Here is a 19,007-nt window from a genome sequence, read left to right on the forward strand (position 1 = left end):
AGAAGTCTCAGTCTTACTGATTTGCTCCAACAACATGAACTCTTTTTAGCCTGTCCAATCAAATTAAACAGATGGGGCTCTATCAGTGACTAGTAGAAGCAACTCCCAGAGGGCATATGATCGTATTACTGCATATTTCTCCTACACACAATGGCAGTTCCTGTAGATCCTCTGCCCCAATGAACATATTATGCATAGGTTTCAGTCCTGAATCGTTTTAGCAAAGGGAGTCATCTGATAGCCAACAGTTACAATGATACTTGGACTATAAGAGATTTTTAGGACATCACACTATAACTCCATTTACTCCAGAGAGATTTTAATATGAGATTTTAATATTTTTTTATTACTGCTCATGAAAGAAACAAACAGCTATGAAAACTACAATGAACATTTTTAAGATGCAAAACTAAGCTATTTCCATTTCAAGACTTTTGAGAAAAGCTCTTTTGAAAGAGAGATCTATATTCTCACTGAGAAAAAGAGTTTCTTCTGTGATAAATGTAATGAATCACACTAAATACTAATTGTTGTCTTTTATGAATCACAGGATACTCCTGGGTAGCACAGCAATCTCTTCCTTATCCAACTGGCTTATGACCCTTAAAGTAAAATCATATCGTCAGACTGAACCACCCCACATTAAGCCCTTCTAACTTCTCTGAAATGCGCACAGCAGCTGGTTTACCCAGGTAGAATGAATCACAGCATCAGTGACCTCATTTGTGAACCCTCTGAAAACATGATTTTATCTGTGTTTGCATAAAGTCTTTATGCAGAGGGACTGCGCACTGACTTATTGACTGTGTCCATGGGATACTACTGCAATGGAATTAACTTATTTTCTCAAATAGTTGAGTTTCAGCTTTGGAAATACTAAAGTGCCAGAATGTTACAAGAAGTGATGATGCCTCCACATTTAGAACAGTTACCTTGTTAGATTTTTCCAAAGAAAAGTGTAATACCCTCACAGCTGAGTTGTCATGGACACAAAAAAGCACATCTGATTTAGGACGCTATTGTAAGGACATACAGACTGACCACTCTCTTTTGGGTTTGTTGGGTAAGAACGTGAAAAAATCAACCTGACACACAGGATTTTACTCAGAGGAGTCCTATATTTGCTGTCTCCCTGCCTCAGCAGGTTCTCGAGTGCTGTGTGTGTTATCGCAGTGCTACAGCCAGCTCCGGAGGAACAGCTGCCCACCAGGAAGCACAGGCTGCACTCAGGCAGGATGGCAGGGCAATGCAGCTCTACCATGAGATACAACCTAAGAAACTGGAAAAGACTGAAAAGAACAGAACTGAAGAAGAAGCTTTAAAAAAAGCATCTCTTGGAAAACAGCAATAAAAAAAAAATTATTTTCTCTCTGCATTTTTTTATACAGACTAGAGTTTGAAGAGGAAGAACATGAGAAGAGTACCTCAGGAGACAGACTGGGTCTCCATTTCTCTTGATCAATTACAAACATATTCTGAATTTGATTTAAAAGTCTTTGGTTCTTCATCAGCCTTTACCTCTAAAAATGTGTAAGTTACCAAAACATCATACACTTAATGAAGCAGAAGATAACAGAGTACAGATTCCATCTATTTTAAGAAGAAGAAATTTATAAAAAGATAGACTATAATTTATAAAAAGAAAGAGTAGGCTATTATGGCAGCAAGAGTGTATGAAGCTGCCTTAAAGGGTAAGAAATAGCAGTGCTGCAAGAGAAAAATTTTAGGATCAGCATCACTGCACATTTTTTTCCCAAATGTCTTGACTTTGCCTATGACTGTTATGCAGTATGCCATCATGACAGTTAATGACCCATTAGGATTTCCTGTTAAAAATGGCCTTACTCAAAAGTTTCACACTCAGCTTTGAAAATAAATGTTGAGCTCCAAGGCAGTATAAAAAAAAATAACCCAGGAGCTCAGATATGAGCAAAAGCCAGTAGAGCAAGTATCACCTTCTTCTTACCCTCAGAAGTAGCAAACTTTTGAAAAAGGAGTACAAAGATATCCATGGGGATGAATAAAACAGGCATCACTGTAGACAGAGAAAGCAAGTCACTAGATGTGGATGTAGGAGTAGAGTGGAAATGAGACAGGAAAATAAAAAAAGAACCTTAAGGAAGGACAAGGGTAATGTATAGAAAGGAAACAAGAAGGGAGAAGAGATGATGTAGCACAAAAGAAACTAAGAGAAAAGGGGGAGGAGGGAGAGGCAAATAGGAAAGGAAAAAAGACATGCAATTTGACAAATTAAGAAGTTGAATGAGAGAGAGCAGTGGGGGAGAAAAGTGGACTTGGAATTAATGGGGAAGAGGAGAAGATGAGTAAAACAAGTAAAATATAACAAATCAAGGAGAAACAAAGTAAGGAAGGGTGAAGCAAACACTCACTGAGGCTGGTGCTTTATTTACATTGATTACCAGTTATACAGGAGACTGCTGCAGATTTGGAAAGGATTTTGAACACTTGCATTAGCAATTTTTGGGTGCTTTGGATTTCATACATAACAATGAGAAAGTATGAACAGATGACTGAAAAACATTAAGAGAGATAACAACAAACCTGCAGTGCTTATTATTATTTAGAAATCACTGCAAAAAAAAACCCTACTGGATAAAATGTACACAGATCCAAAGCCAAGCAAACTGATCCTGCTGCCTGGAAAGTGAGGTCAGTGCTAGAAACTACCATTCATTTAAGATCAGAGTGGAGAACTTGGAGTTGGACCTCCCCAAAATACACATCTCCATATACAGGTTTCTTAAAAATCACTAGATGTCATTAGAATTATTGCATACATTTCTATAAAATAACCTTTCAGAACTGGGGGAATAGCTGCAAAGACTAATGGTTGGAAGGAATGAACAATTTACTTTGTATCTCAACTCATAAGTACAGATGGTAAGTAAAAATTTTCAGAGTAAACTGCTTCAGATTCCCCCAGAATTACAACACGTCTTAGTAGAGATTACTTTGGATGATTAAAGTATATGTGGTGTGCAGAAAGTCTGAGAAGTCCCACTAAAAAAGACTCTAAAAATTTAAGACTTAAATCATAAAAACATTTCTGACCTTTAGCACCACTGATAACAAGTCCCAGCTCTGCACAGACCGACACGCAGACAACTTCATGGTCGTGGCCAGTTAGAACAGCGCGAGGAGCTGGATAATCACCTGTTAAAGAAAAAAAAAAGTGAGAAGAACAAGAAAAAGAAAACAACAGGGAATGCCAAATCAGACCTGGTTTATCAACAAAAGAACTTCGCTATAATTTGCTTCAAATCAGTAAGCATCAAAGAGAGGTGCAGTGTGATTAAACATCTCGTACTTAGCACAATGAGCAAAATATATTCAGGTAGCATAAAGTGTCATAAGAACAACTTTCCAATGCATTAATAAATTAATTAAAAGAACACAAAGTGTGGTAGTATTACAAACAGCTGTAATGTAAAGGTCTGCTGTTGAACCTATATGTCTTCAGACTTCTGCTATGAACCTAAAGAGTAGTATGAGTTGAGGATGTTCCTAATATTAATGATCGTAATTTTTTTCACGAAACTGGGGGTAGGAAGAGAGGACAAACAGCACTGTACTAGAAACTATACTATTGTATAGATAATATTGATTCAGAGACACGGGGAATGCTTACAGACTAAAATATGTGTAAAAATGTTTATGGGTATATGCAATTTTAGATACATCAATATGAATACCTATGCCATTTTTATCACATTAAATTTATTAGAGAATAGGATAGACTTCTCCCTAAATATTTATTCTTTTTATTCAGGATGAAAATGAATTTTATTTGAGGTTCAAACAAGTGGGCATTTATGGAGTGTTTATATGACAAACAGCAACATTTCTGTTGTTTCTAATAATAACAGATGCTCAGTATTTGATATTGCTTTGCCAGGCAAAGCAAGTCAATTGTGAATAAAAAATTAACAACTTGCTGGATAATACAGAGTTCATCTGGTTATATTTACATTGTACAAATGAAACACAGAAAACTGGGACATTCCAAAGGACTGGAGTTCTGCCCATGTAGTTGAAATACCTAAAAAGGACAAAAGAAATTACCTAGAGAACTACAGATAAATTACTGTAACATTAATTCTATGCAAAATAACAAAATGGTTTATCCACAGTTCTGTCAAGAAGAACTGGAAGTAAAAATCTCATTAATACTAGTCACCGTGCTGTATAGGAAATGGGAGTCTTCTTATCTGATTTTGATAGGATGAGGGGTATGGTTGATAAACATGGCGATGTTAAAATGGGCTCTACGTATTTTTTCCCAAGATATTTGTCTTAGTAATATAGTGGTTTGATATAAACCAGTTTTATATGGAACTGACTGTGGACAACATGGATGGCACAGAAGCTGGTTCACTGACAGATCTTCATTTTTTTTCCATAGAGAGGTGTATACTATGAGCTACATATAAGTAAAATAGGGTGTGGATTAGAGTGTGCAGTTAGGAGCTGGAAATTGATTCTTGATTGAACACTAACCAGTAATGTTATCTAAGGGATAATATAAAATCTTTGCTGGTAAGACATGCTTGTAATATAAAACTGATGCAAAGTTTGAATGACAAATTTGAAGCAAAGTTTCAAAGTTTATCAATGACAAGAGAAAGCCATTATTATATCATTCTCTGCATTGCCTAGGTAAATAAAAAGGTAGCAAAATGTGTTGTATATATTTTCAATGCAGCCAGGTGGAAGGTCAATTTTCCTGGACAAGCATAAGCTCAGTTCACTGGAGAGAGAGATTCTGTTCTGGAACAAAGTGATATAGAGAAGAATTTATGGACCCAGAAAGGAAAACTCCTTCAACATGAACTTTCAGTGTAATACCTTCGCATAGCAAATAGGAGGCAAGAACTCTTTTGTCACTGTAGACCAGAAAGGTGAAAGTCTTGTATCCAAATTTACAGAAATGAGCTTAAAGGAGAGTCATACAACTGATATAGAGAATAAGACAGGAGGCTGCACAGTGTTTAAAGTGTTTTTTCTCTTCACTGCATAGGCAGCAAAGCAGTGACTTGACTACTGTAACTGGGAGTCATGGTCATAAAAGACGACCAATAGCCCAGAAACTTATCTTGCAGCTAATGACATAGCAAGGTCCACTGGGGGAATGGCTGTGCACATTTCAACTCTAGAATAAAATGCAGTTTTCTAACTGGAAATATACTTAAACACTAAAACAAATTAAAAAGGGAGCTACCTGGGTAGCTAAGCAATATGGCATAGGTTTTTGAAAGATATGCATTAGGAATGGAAGCTTGCTTGGATAGACTTTTGTGGGTCAATGACTTTAGTTTTTTTTTATTGTAGACACTCACATCATATAAGCCAGTTAATAAATTAATGAAATGGCTATCTGGGTACATGACTTGGAAGGATGTTTCAGACCTTTCCTACTCTAAAGGAAAGAAATAGTCTGAATTCCAGATTGAATTTATTCTTGTTTCTTTATTCTAGCATCTCTTTGTTCTTTTGTTAGCATTGTCCTTTACCTTCAGGTCTTCTCCTTCTCTAGTGTTTTCTCCACTTATGTACTTACAGAATAAATCGTCCGTCTTGGTCTTTCCTTTTGATTCGATTAAAAAAACTCCTTTGAAGGGATGGGCTTGCCACTTTTTAGCCATTGTAGCAAACCATTTTTGTGTCTGTCTAGCTTAAAGTTCTTGCTTAAAATTTGGGTAGCCAGAAATGTATAGAACAATAATTCTTGAAAATTTAGCATGAATCTAGAGTATTTCTTGTCAAATCCTAACATCTCTTGTCATGAAAATTTTAATAAAAATTCCATGTATTTTAATATCTTTCTGAATAAGCTGAATGCTAGCAACCATGGATTTACTTCAGTTTTGGACTTAGTGGTAGAGGTTGCTTCAATCTTACTGGTCTTATTGTTGCAATGTACATACACACTAATACTTTCTTACCTCTAATCCAAACAGCTACCCCAGTAAGTCCTAGTTTTCCAAGCTTTAATCTAGATTGCAATAAAAGTTTCTTTTTGGTCTGGAAACTGAAGATGTGAACTGAAAACTGAATTCTACTGCTAGGGAAGGATGGATGTTGGAAAACAAAAGAAAACTATGCTTTTTCTATCTCATAAAAGATGGCTACATTTTGAGATTCAGATTTTTATAATTTCCCCATCAGCATTGCTTTTGAGAACCCCATCTCCTTTTAAGGTTTTGTTTTCTCCATGTGCATAGCAGAAAGAGAAGAAAACAGCAATTAAACCAAATTCAGAATTTTCCACTTTTTTCTTTTTTTTCCCCCTTCTTTGTGTCCTCCTAGAAAAAAGAGAAATTGTGCTCAAGGGCCATCTTGGCTTAAGATCTGATTACAGAAATGTCATCAGACTGCATCAAATTGAATGAATCAAATTATTATGTGGTTAGAAATTTTTTAAAAGAAAAAGAAATAATGACATTTCCAAAAGGACATTTTCCTCAGTGTTTCCTAGGAAAGCACATCATGGAACTGTAAAAATTCTGGATACACAAATTAAGCATATTTAATTGACTTATTTTTTTATAAAGGAAAATGTTTATAAGAAATTACTGTCCTGAAACATATATCTATAAGCCTTGTTTTGTCTTGTTTTTCAGTAAATACAAATTAATAATGGAATATCATTATTATACATCATCTCATACATTATTAGCAGTAATTGAAAATGGGTTTTTTTCCCCTTAGGGCTCAAAGAAAAAATTATTCACTGATACTTTCTACAGAAAAAGCTGTGGCATGAACCTCAGTCATATTACATTTTATTCCTAAGGACAGAACTTGTGAACTCCAGGAATCATTCAAAATCTAGCAAAATATTCTGTCATTGTCACATCACCACTGACAGATGCAGCCAAAGGTCAAAGGCTGCAGCTCTAAGGGAATTGCAGGTGAAAATATCTTACCTAAGAACTGAGAAACCATCACTGTAAACTCCCTGTAATTTCCCCAAAGGAGCACCTTTGAACTGAATTTACTAGAGGGCAAAGGAAAAAAATCAGCACTGTATTTCCAAACATGTAAGTTTTTTTACAAAGTCTAAAATAAAACACATCTTCCCTTCTCACTGAAAAATATAACGCTTAATACTATTGTCAGGTTTTTTGTGAGCAAATAGTGCTCTTGCACGGTAAGGAAAAAAAGAAGAGGGAAAGAAAGAGAACAGACAGTGTTACTATTTCTCTCTTATTGTCCTTTTACAGGAATTATATACAGATTGCCATGGGGACAAATCTAGGAGTCTTCTATACAAAAAAAATGAGACCACAAGGCAAATTCTAACTTCCATTTAATCTCTGACTTTGACAAAAGCAAGTACAAGGCTACAGCTGAATTACTTGCTGAAAATAATTTACTTTACTATTTGCTTTACTGTTAGGACTTTTGAGGGGATGCTTATCAGAAAAAAAGATCTTAGAAAGTACTATGGTTTTCATGGAAGTGAAAATGTAATAGCCTTCTTGAATATATACTGTGAAAAAAAAAACCATACTGGAGTTTGATGGAAAGATAAGGCTACAACCGATGTCCACAACATGAGGGAGCAGTGGGTGTAAAAGAAAGATTGCCGACAGAAGAATATTAACATATTCAGAATATTCTCAGCTCGGGCTAAGAAATGCGAGCAGCAGCATTGCATACAGCTACAAACCATTCACCTGGGTGAGGGGACTTTCGGGTACCTTGCACCAACCAGACTCCAAAAGGAAAGACACAGTGGAGGACAGAAGAGTGTGAATCTGTAGCATCTCTTCCTATCACTTCCACTAAATAGCTTTGGGAACTTCGTTGAGATGCTGAACCACCCTGCACTGTACAGTTCCTGTGGAGTATGCAGCAAAGCATGGGCACAGATATCTGTTGATAAAATACTAGAGATAACTGCCTTAGCTCAGGTGGATTATTGGCTCATTTACTTTTACAAAGCAGTCCTAGGAGAGAAATGTCTTGGCTACCAGAGTAGAGACAGTGCCAGTAAAAACTACAAACTAGTTTTCAGAGAGATTCTACTCTGCCAGAACAGTGCCAAGATACTATATTTTAAAAATTATTACTTAAATTGTACAAATGTACAAGTGCCATAATAAAATAACTCTTTAAGTACATGTGCCCATGTGCTTGTGCAGGACCTTCAGACAGCCATCCAGTCCACTTGGCAGTGGCTACTTTTAAACTACTGCCCTTTCAAGGTTAAGCTAGAGCATATTAAAATGTAGAGCGATAAATAACAATAAGTGAATGTTCTGATTCAGAACAACTATTCTTTCAAGACATAAAGTTGCAGAACCCTTGATGTTCACAATTTTAAATTGTTTCAAAATTGTGTTAAGTAAAACAAATACAAAAAGCTATACTTCATGACAGACTTAAAAAAAATGCAGGTTAACTTGACAAAGATCTTTTATGTTAATGCTTACCCTTCCTTTTAGATATATACAGAATACACTCACTAGAACAGGATGAATTGTTAGCACCTTTAAAGATTATGTTACAATGCTAAACAAACCCAGGTTAGGGCTGATAGACACAATATGTTCCAATGGTCAGCACAGTTCCCATTAGAAAAAGGGGGGTTAACTCTCACACCTCTTGTGGCCATCATCTTGGAAGCTACAATAGGTAATAAGAAATGTCAAGTCCCAAGATCAATGAAATTTCAGGCTCTAGGGAAAAAACAGGAATAGCATTGATCCTTTTAAAGAACACCAGTCAGAGGGTGAATGTAATATATTGCATGGAGAGGCTCAAGAGGATAAATGGCCAAGTCCAACATACTTACCTGACAAAAAATTCAATCAGCCTTTAGCACAAGCTGCCTACCCTTCCTTTCTTTCATGCAGGAGTCTGATTCCAATTAAAGTGTGCAAATTAATTTTTATCACTTCCAAATTAGTTTCTGAATTTGTGTCTGTTTCAGATGAAAGCATCTGTCCCTCACTTTTCTGAAATTCTATCATCCACTTTGGTATACCTGTTCAAAGACTCTGAGATAATTCTCATTTTCAAAGTCACTTTTTTGAGATAGACATTCAATAAAGCTATCATAAAATATAAAAATAAAACAACTATAATGATACATGTTGAACTCTAGGGCATATCATATACTCTCTTTGCTCCTTTTTGTGATGACTAGTACAGTTGCTATGTGAGAAGAAATTTGTATACAAATTAGCACTCACTTAAAGCAAATCCCTATATATCATAAGAGAAAAAAAAATGTCAAAATCTATCACAATAATTTTTCTCTTCAATCTCTAAGAACTGCAAAGATTTACATTTCCCATATCATTTCAAAGAATTAAAATATGCAAACTATGTCCTTTTTATGTGCCGTGCCTTACTAAGAGAAAAGAGGCACATTTTACTGTTCTCTCAACTGCAGCAGATCTATATAATGTGGTCATCAACTTAATAAAGTGCAGATTCAGATTAGCCAGTTCAGATCAGCAGTTTTGGCTTAGAAAGTAGATATCTGACCCTGGCAAGAGGACTAAGTTTCATTCACTTCAGTGTTTTTTCCCAAAGATGGTACTTAACTAAGTAAGGACAAAGAAATAAAGGGAGGTTCAATCATATGTAAACCCCTGCATTCAACTGCCCTTCAGCCTACAGAAAATCATGCCACATCTCTCACTTGCCAGGAGCATCCCCCAAACACCAGCCTTTTAGTCTAGTCTTTTTAGTCTAGTCTAGGACCTTTTTCTATCACCTCTACATAGGAATGGCATGGCCATAAAATCAGTTTGTTAGACCAGACAAATAGGATGTGCCCTATATGCTGCTGTTGAAAGTATGCAGTTTGGGCTCCTGATTTCTTGATTTATCTCTAGTTATATGCAATCATCATGTCATGTAAGATCCATAAACAAGAGCATAGAAAAGAATTTTGCTTTCTACTAAAGCTGGAGGTTCACAGGGTCCCCTCACACATTAATTTATAGCTGATAGTCAGCATATGCTTGTGAATATGGGAATGAGGATCAGTCTCTAGTGGTCAAGAACTTAGTCTCCCACTGTCTGGACGAACTCATCGAAGGTGTTTTACAAGCTATTTTTGAAAGTTACTCTGTGGAAAACATTGTATTTAAAATCTGGTAAAACTTCAATGACAAGTGCAAACTAAACCAGAAACTCATTTTTTATACTTATTGTAGATTAAAAGCGATAACTTAATAAATGCATTGCTTGGAACAATTGTTTTAAAATTATAAAATGAACCTTACATGCTCTTACAGGAGAGTTTTCAACTACTGAGCTAGAGCAGCCACTTGTAAGAGTCTTATCCAAGATGCAAATTTTTCTCAATTCTCCTCTTTAAACCAGAGCTGCTTCTGGTTTTCCCATAGACACAGCTGAAGTCACCCACTGAGCACATACCTGCACAGGTATTTCAGCAAAAGACTCTACACAAGTCTGACAGGTTAGATTGTTGACATACAAGTTGTTTAGTAAAGATCAGATTCTGGAACATGGAACTTTAGCAGAATCTGTAAGAAGTTTGATCTGACAATCTTTTGCCCCAGAGTATTTCACAACAAGTGATTGTGACTGCTATGTTTTCGAACGAAATAGTATCGACATTTTTCTATATAAATGGTAAACTAAACAAACTGTTTAGGACTGGGGTTTGCTTTTTCTCCCCCTTAAGATTTTCTGAAACAACTGAAGTTCCTTTTGGTAATTGGATGTATTGAAGCTGAAATTGATAATTAACCATGTTTCAGCTTAAAAGATAATTATAAAGTCAAGCATCTAATCCAGATAGGTACTATACCTGACATTTTTCTTTGAGTTCTTCACCTTCTTAAAGCCTGTGGTATAAAATACCTTATCTGTGTCTCCAGATGACAGCTTTTAAAAAACCAATCCCCCTTTCTCCCCCTGCAACTATCATCTACATCTTTCTGGAAATTGATTCTAAAGATCTTAAGTAATTGGATTTGACCTACAGTGAACATCTCACTTTCATTTTTCCTATAAGATAAATCCTAATCTTCTACCAGCAACTATAGAAGAGTAGATTAGAAAAGATTTCTTTAGTACTTCAGTGGTTTTAACTATGTAAAACTTCAGACATATTTTCATAAGGATTGTTGAGAATGCTTGAGTCTTGAAAACTAGTATACAGGGAATCAGTCATAGGACAACTATCATGCCTGTTTGTGGTAGGGAACAGAAGTTACCAGTCATTACTTCAGCAGAAGCATTTCATTATTGTAGAAGTTTTTAAAGGCCCTTTTTTAAAAAGCCCTTTGTTTTTGTGATCTATCCCCATTAATGTATGTTCATTAAAAGTCAAAGTAGCTGTTAATAAGGATAGGTTTGCAACACATGAAATTCTGGTTATAGTACAGTCCTAGTACATAATTAGCATATCCATGGTAACTTTAATTCAATGAATAGAGATAGTAATAATATTGATGACATCAATCTTCCTCAACATCAGTCTTTAACATGTCTTCAACATGAATATTTAAAAACTGTACCAATTATATTTCAAAGCAACTACAGTGGACTTAGGTATTTAATCTTCCTGAGTTCTGGTACCTGTGCCTGTAAGATTTCATTTGACTGGATATGACTATTTGTAGCACAGTCTCCCATGAATCTGATTATAAGACCTTTTCTTTAGCCTTATCCATACAGAGGTAGAGATGCAGAGTAAGTCATACAATTAATTTTTGTTTTCATTTATTTCTGTCAGCCAATACATATCCTTCCAAGACGTCCAAGGCAGACACTTCCAAAGTTATGCAGCTAAGATATTAAACCTGAGATGCCAAAAATACCACTTTTGTGCATTCAGATATGTAAGTGATGACAAAACAGTATCAGAACTGAAATAATTCTATCTGGAAAAGAATTGAAGCATTTTGTATCAGCCAGAATGGAGGTGCAAACTGCAAGGTTGTCCAAGTCCCATAATAATCAGAGGAGGTAAAGGAAAGTCTTACTTTTTTTTTTTTTTTTAAATGAAAGTAGAAAGCTCTTTTGATTTTTCTCCTAACATAGAAATTACTAATACTTGACATGAATCACACAGGCATTCAAAGAAACAAAATGGTGTCAACCTAAACAGAGTGCTCTGACACTGACTGAATTTCTCCATATCAGAGAATTACATGCTAAAAAAGTCCTGGGATATACATAAAAATTAGAGAAATTTGTTATGGGAACACGATTTTATTTTTTCCCCTCCATTTCCTCTGTTATAAAAGCAAATTAAATCTAGTGAAAAAGCGAGGCTTATATCTGTCTCCCCTTTGCTCTGCTTACAGACAAATGGAAAATATTAAAACTCAATAAAAAGTCTACTGCTGAAAAATTAACAAAATATTTACTTTGAAATAAAACACTTTTCTAACAGCCATTCAGTTGAAGAAATACTTTCACTTACATGTCTGTAACTGACAGTAATGCTCCAGACAGTATTTGAATCAGTGATCAAAACTGATAGTGATGGATTCTTACATTTTTTTCCAAGGATAGAATCCTTGTGTTGAAAATAATCATCAGAATTCAGAAACTGCTTTAGATGAAATGGACTTAGTGTTGTACAGAACAGCTCTAGTATATGGATAAAACTTGCTCTTGTCTTTAACTCTGGTCATATCTCTGACTTGGGTGAAGAGACCTTTAAATTATAGTGGTTTAAGTGCCCTTTTACCTATATTAATACTAACTATTATTATCATGTCCCCTTCACTCTGCCAAGCACTGATAATTCCATGCAAATGAAATGTAAACTCTTCCTGACATTTTATCTTTTTCTATTTTTATTCAGTCATATTGATTCTCCAAAGGTTTGCTTGCTGTAGAAAGACCTTTCCCAAGAGAGTTTCATTTAATTCCATGGCATGTGAAACATTCCTTTTTTGAAAAGGCAAGCAGCTGATACAGCATGCTGTAGCACAAAGGGAGTAAGGTAAAATGCCAAAAATTATTTCTAGGGGAAGGAAAGTCAAAATATAGTGATATATGTCCTGTCACTTAAAGGCCATAACCATCTTGTTCTAGTTTACGATGACACGATGCAATAAGTGATACAAATTTTAGAACTACACTCCCATCCTATTATCTGTTACCACACACAGAGTGTTTAAACATTTTTTTGGCTAGTAATCAATGAATTTCTTAGCATGTGGTGCTCTCCTTATACCAACTTTCAATCTATAAGTGAAGTAATCGATATATTTGGTAATCACTTCTGAAGCTGACAGAAGGAATGTTAAAATGGATAGGTGTGACAGAAGACCTCTCAGGAAGGTGTTTTTTTAAAGGATACTTACTGCTATTTGGATTGTCGCCTATAATGTGATGTCGGCCACTCCAGTACCAAAGCAACAATGTAGCATCGCGAGACCCAGACACAATGTAGCAATCACCCCCAATATAGGACTCCGATCTGGCAAGGCAAGTCACGACATCCCAGTGACCAAACACAATCTGAGTTAATTTTCCTGGTGGGAGTGCAAAGTCAGACAAATTAATTTTTTTAAGGTACTTCCAACATTTAGAAATTATTACCTATATAATTAATATTCATTTCAAATGAAACTTCTGTCTCATGTCTCTTAATTAGAGTTCACTACATGCTGTGACAGGATTAAAAAATCAAAAAAATAAAACCTTTTTTTCCTCTTTTTTTTTTGTTCCTATTGAAGGCTGTGCTCTGTGTCAATCGACAGTCTAACCCTTATCTCTGAAAAATCAAGTCAGTGCTGCAGTCACAGAATATTAAGTGGAGTTATGGCTCCATCAGTATTTAAGCACTGGCATTAGAACACTATTTATGAATTTCATGAGTGATATGCATAAGACAGCACATGAACTTTTCCAGAATTGTGCTACATTATTATATTAAAACTGTCTATTTGTTCTGTGTTAATGTTAAACTAAAGTTTACTGTTATTATCACCTCCTTCTTTCTATTATTGCAATTAGTATTTAGCAATATATTATTAGCAATATACTGAATGATATTAAGCTAAGTAATCAGAAAAAGAAACAAATATCAGTTCCTGTAGCAGGCTATGCAACCTAATTCCCTACTATATGAAATAAATAGAGCTAGAAACAATACAGCCATAAAACTTTTGTAACAAAATTTTTGGTTGATACTTTTGATATGATCAATTTCCTGAAAATAACTATGGTTTTCAAAAGTTACCACTAATAAAACTGTATGCCTTTCTATTTTCTTTTACATCCTTTATCTTCCATTGGAAAACCATCTTAAAGTTATTATGTTCAAACAATAATGAAGTATTTTATAAACTGCCCTTTATCATTTATTGAGAAGTAAGCACAGGCATTAGATATTGTACTATTAAGATAATAGTCTCTGCCCACTTGGTGACCCACAAAGAAACAGAGAGCTGTATTTAGGGTCACCTGTCTCTGTAGAATAAACTCGAAAGCTCTTGTCCCAGAAACCACAGATAAGAATGTAGCGGTTATCTGCTGTGACCACGAAGCAATGTGCATTGATCTGGATGCTCTGATCCACAAGGTCTGTGATCTGCCGTTTGTTCACACCAGAGTTATTGGCTGTAACAAAATGCAAAACACATTTTACAAGTAAGCCATTTCAACACCTTCCTGTCATGCACTTACAGGAGAAAATGAATACATTTAACTTTCAATGAACTGTGAATTTGTTGTTGAGTAAGCATTTTGAATACGAACATTTAGAGCTGTCTATATGGGTGTCAGAAACACAAAATTATTGTGAGATTTCTAGTTTCGCTTTGAATAAGAGAAAAGATTTTACAGGAGATGACAATTTCTTACAAACTGCCTGACACGCTGCATAATAGGTGGTAATAATTTAGGTGCTCTGCTGAAGTACTCCCCAAAACCAATCTGAACTAGGAGAAAGTGGTGGAAGTCCATTTAAAATACTAAGTCAGCACTAACAATACTGCAGAAAGTCAATTCTTGCTGGTTGGTATCTCTTCTACATAAAATAACTCAGCTTGTATTGTGTGACCTTGGCATCTCCCATACCTCCAGATGCTTAATCAGATCAAAGACATAAGGATTCAACCAATGAATGAGGGGAAACCTCATCGTAGTCTACAACTTCCTCATGAGGGGAAGTAGAGGAGCAGACACTGATCTCTTCACTCTCATGACCAGCAACAGGACTTCGGGAAAAGGCATCAGTCTTGAGGACTTGAGTCAGGGGAGGTTTAGGTTAGATATCAAGAAAAGCTTTTTCACCCAGAGGGTGGTTGGGCACTGGAACAGGCTCCCCAGGGAAATGATCGCAGCACGAAGCCTGACAGAATTCAAGAAGTGTTTGGACAATATTCACAGGCACATGGTGTGATACTGGGGGCATCCTGTGCAGGGCCAGGAGTTGGACTTAATGGTCCTGATGAGTCCCTTCCATATATTCTATGATTCTATGAATCTTTCAAACCTAATGTGTTTTTCTGATACAGGAAAAGTAGGTCTTATCACCTACTCCTGAAGCAGGGAGCCAGGCCTTGGGCAGTAATCTCAAAAGAGGCAATGACACCTGGAAATTCTCCCAGACAAAGGGAAAAGGAATGGTTTATGCAGAGTCCCACCACCCCAACTGCCAAATGGAGCTGTTAAGAAGGACTGGGAGTCCCCAGCTAATGTGCTCTTTACTCCCTGTGACACAGCAGACAAGATATAGCAATACAATAAAAGTGTGTTCCATCTCACTTAATTTCAATTTTCTAAAAGTTCAGTATATAATCTAAGTAAATTACCTACACTCCCTCCAGTCTCAATGGAGATGAAGACATCATTTCACATGTAAAGTCCTCTCACCCTGTAACAGCTGTCTAAGTGTTAGACAGCTCCAGAGGACAGTTTGTCTTTCTACAGTGGCTATGGAGGGAATCTTGACAACTGACTTCAGCTAACTGAAGTCAGGTGAGATAAAAGTCACTCTGAGAAGCACATTTCTCCTAACATAGGAACACAACTTAAAGGACATCATAATCTGAATTTTTCCCCCTATTTTTTATTATTCTACTTAAATTGCTCACAACTGAATGAAATAAGAGACTCAACAAAAAAATCATATTTTAAAATTGCTTGTGAAAGTTGATATTGTGTTTACATACATTCTAAGAACATGATTTAAATTCGCAGACCCTCTATGTCCATCAACAATGAATAACAAATTACTCAAATTTCCAGAACAGGTGAGCACAATAGCTGCGCCCTAGTTTTCGAGAGAAAAAAACTGAAGAGAAAACCATTGCATTTTATGATGAAATGAAGCACACAGAATGAGAAAGCTAACTCTCCTGAGGTACTTCTATATAAATCTTTCAACTGTGAATATTGACACAGGCAAAAAAGGAGCTTTTCCTTTGGAGATGTTTAAAAATGCATTTTTTCCTTACCAATGCTACAAAATTGCCTCTAAGAACCTTCCCCATGCCCAATTTCTGTTTCAAGTTACTGAAACAAAATAACCACAAATCAAATAGTTGCAATTAATGAGAAATTATGACCGCTAAGGAGTCCTGCAATCAAAGAGTTTTAACAGATGCTATTCCTCAAAATAATTGGCTTCCTTAAAAATTCTGGATTTTAAAAATGCTATCATGCATCAATTTAAAATCCAGTCTTTTCATTATTAAATTAGTAATGCCAATAAAAACAATCCAAATCATAAATTGAATGAAAATAAATAGATCTACATCTTCGCTGATAAACACAATTCTGGCTGTAAGAAAAGAAAATATGTGAACTCCACCAGACCTGCACATTTTATTTTACTAATGTGACCTGATAAGCCAACAGCATTATAGATATAGGCTGACAATGTAACTGACTTAATTGGTTGTTTCTTAAATACCAATTGCTGGTGATGTTAATAACAAATAGCACTCATGTAATTCATTCAGCATCAATAAAAGCTAATAAAAGCTAATGCTTTTAGTTCTCCAGGACTGACAAGAATAAATATTTTCCTATTTTCTGTGTTAAATGAAGCATAATATACAAATATAGCTTAATCAATAATTCTTGAAAATCATAATTTCAAATATATCACTACATTTTCATCTTGACATACCAATCAATGGATCCATTTCAATTGGAAGATGATGGGCTTGATCCAAAGAATATCCTGGGGCTCCCCGAAGGCCTACCCATGAAAGGAAGAATAAAGCATAGAGAAACCTTTTTATATGATTTTTCTAGGTTTAAAGATTCACTATTGAGTTATTATCTATTTTAAAAAAAAGTAACTTCTTATTATTTTTTCTATTAATCTTTTGAGATTCCTTCCTCTGTGCTACACAAATATACATTTGTTAATTCTTCAGTTATGTACTAGTAACTATAAATGCAGCAGTGCTAACTTCATCACAATTTCTACAGCCACAAACATTCATTAAATAACTTATTTAAAATAGTATAACAGAGAATTATTTTTGGACCTTTTCATGGGCTTATGTAGAATTTTTAGCTGTAACACTGCAGGTTACAGTAAATTTGCCACAATTATCCCTGTTTGTTCAATTCTGAGTAGCCTTTCAGATGTTCAAACGTGCATCAGTGTCTGCATATTTAGTGTTATCTGCTCTCATGCACAGATAGCATTCCTTTAGCTCTTCTGAGCACCTTCCCTAGCATATAAGTGAAACTGTCATTACTGAAAGAACAATTTTTGTTATGAACTGCCATGTCGCACAAGAATATCCTCCATAATAGGAGATACAGATTTCTGAAGAATAAACTCCATTTTCTACTACTGCAATAGACAACTGGAAGAGGTAAAAGAAAACCTGGTCTACAGCTAGTTCTGCCATCTTCTGAAACACTGCTCTGAGATCTTCTCCTTCCCTACTTTCTGTCTCTTCTTCCAAAATCAAAATGGTTTGGGACAGATCTTTACCGGTATTAACTTAAATTAATTCACTTCTATTATGAGATGACTGTGTAAATGCCTCCTGCTGTTTATAAACTCCAAAGCTCTACATACATTCTACAATGAGTGGTCTGTGTATACATTTCTGTAATAAACCTATCATTTACACTGGAGTTGTGAGTTATTAAAGTAATATTATGGTAATAGTAGGAAATTGATACCCTGTCCTGGATTAGCCTCTTGCAAAATAAAAGACATTGCCAGGCATGATGTAAAAATAAAGAAAAATCATTACAATGAGTTTTGATTCTCTAAATAGTATCATTTTCCTGTCTCTTTCTGTTATAATATAAAGTATTATTTTCTTTGCAATTTAAACCAAAGGTTTACAACTGGTGTGAAATTTAATTTATGGTTGGTTCATGCCATGAATTAATTCTTCATGTTTGCAACACGACTTATGTTTTACAAGAGTATAGATGAAAAACTAAAATCTTACAATCACATGTACCCTAAAGATCAACACGACTTCAGCTAAACTAAATGACTTCAAATGCAAGTTGTTAAGGAAACCCTTGTACTCCAGCATACTGCAATATTAATGACCTTGACTCCTTCACAGTAAGGTATGGGTAGGAATTTTGGCTTCCCCTCACTTGACAGTCTGGATGAGAAAGGGCTACTCCAGTACTAAATAAGCTTCCTCAAACGGAGGAGACATGAATGGTGTATAGAGTACCTAGACATTTCAGGGACAGTATCACTGAAAAATTGAGGGCAAATAATTAGGAGTTGGCCAATTAATGTTAGTCAAAAGAGCATTAAAATAACATGGCACAATTTCTGCACCTGGAATCATTCCTGACATTTGGGTCTTCCATTGAGGATACAGTAATAAAATATTTTTTTTAAATGTTTTATTTGTTTTTTTCCCCTCTGAATTTTTCCCTTTTGTTTTAAAGAAATGGTAAAACCATTTTTTACTTGTAACACAGTTACACCTGATGAGTATCATAAATGTATGGATTTGTGAAAGGCAATCAGATATTCTGTTCTGTTCCTGTCGTATTCTCTAAATCACCATGAAGAGTTTGTTTGT

At 35.4% G+C, this 19,007-nt stretch overlaps 1 protein-coding gene across 9 annotated transcripts in view; it reads right to left on the minus strand.

The window, feature by feature from the left end:
- The window catches only part of NBEA (neurobeachin), a 473,668-nt gene that overhangs the window by 5,612 nt on the left and 449,049 nt on the right, over window positions 1-19,007 (minus strand). For all 9 annotated transcript variants that reach the window (XM_051778818.1, XM_051778819.1, XM_051778828.1 and 6 more), the window contains 4 exons: window positions 17,111-17,182; window positions 14,437-14,592; window positions 13,332-13,502; window positions 3,073-3,174 (listed from right to left, as the gene is read on the minus strand). In XM_051778818.1, the coding sequence (XP_051634778.1) occupies window positions 3,073-3,174; window positions 13,332-13,502; window positions 14,437-14,592; window positions 17,111-17,182 (501 nt within the window). The remainder of the gene's footprint in view (window positions 1-3,072; window positions 3,175-13,331; window positions 13,503-14,436; window positions 14,593-17,110; window positions 17,183-19,007) is intronic.

The sequence above is a fragment of the Manacus candei genome, unplaced genomic scaffold, assembly GCF_025592945.1.
Source record: "Manacus candei isolate 608988 ecotype Guabito, Panama unplaced genomic scaffold, ASM2559294v1 h1tg000014l, whole genome shotgun sequence".
Taxonomy (NCBI): Eukaryota; Metazoa; Chordata; class Aves; order Passeriformes; family Pipridae; genus Manacus; species Manacus candei.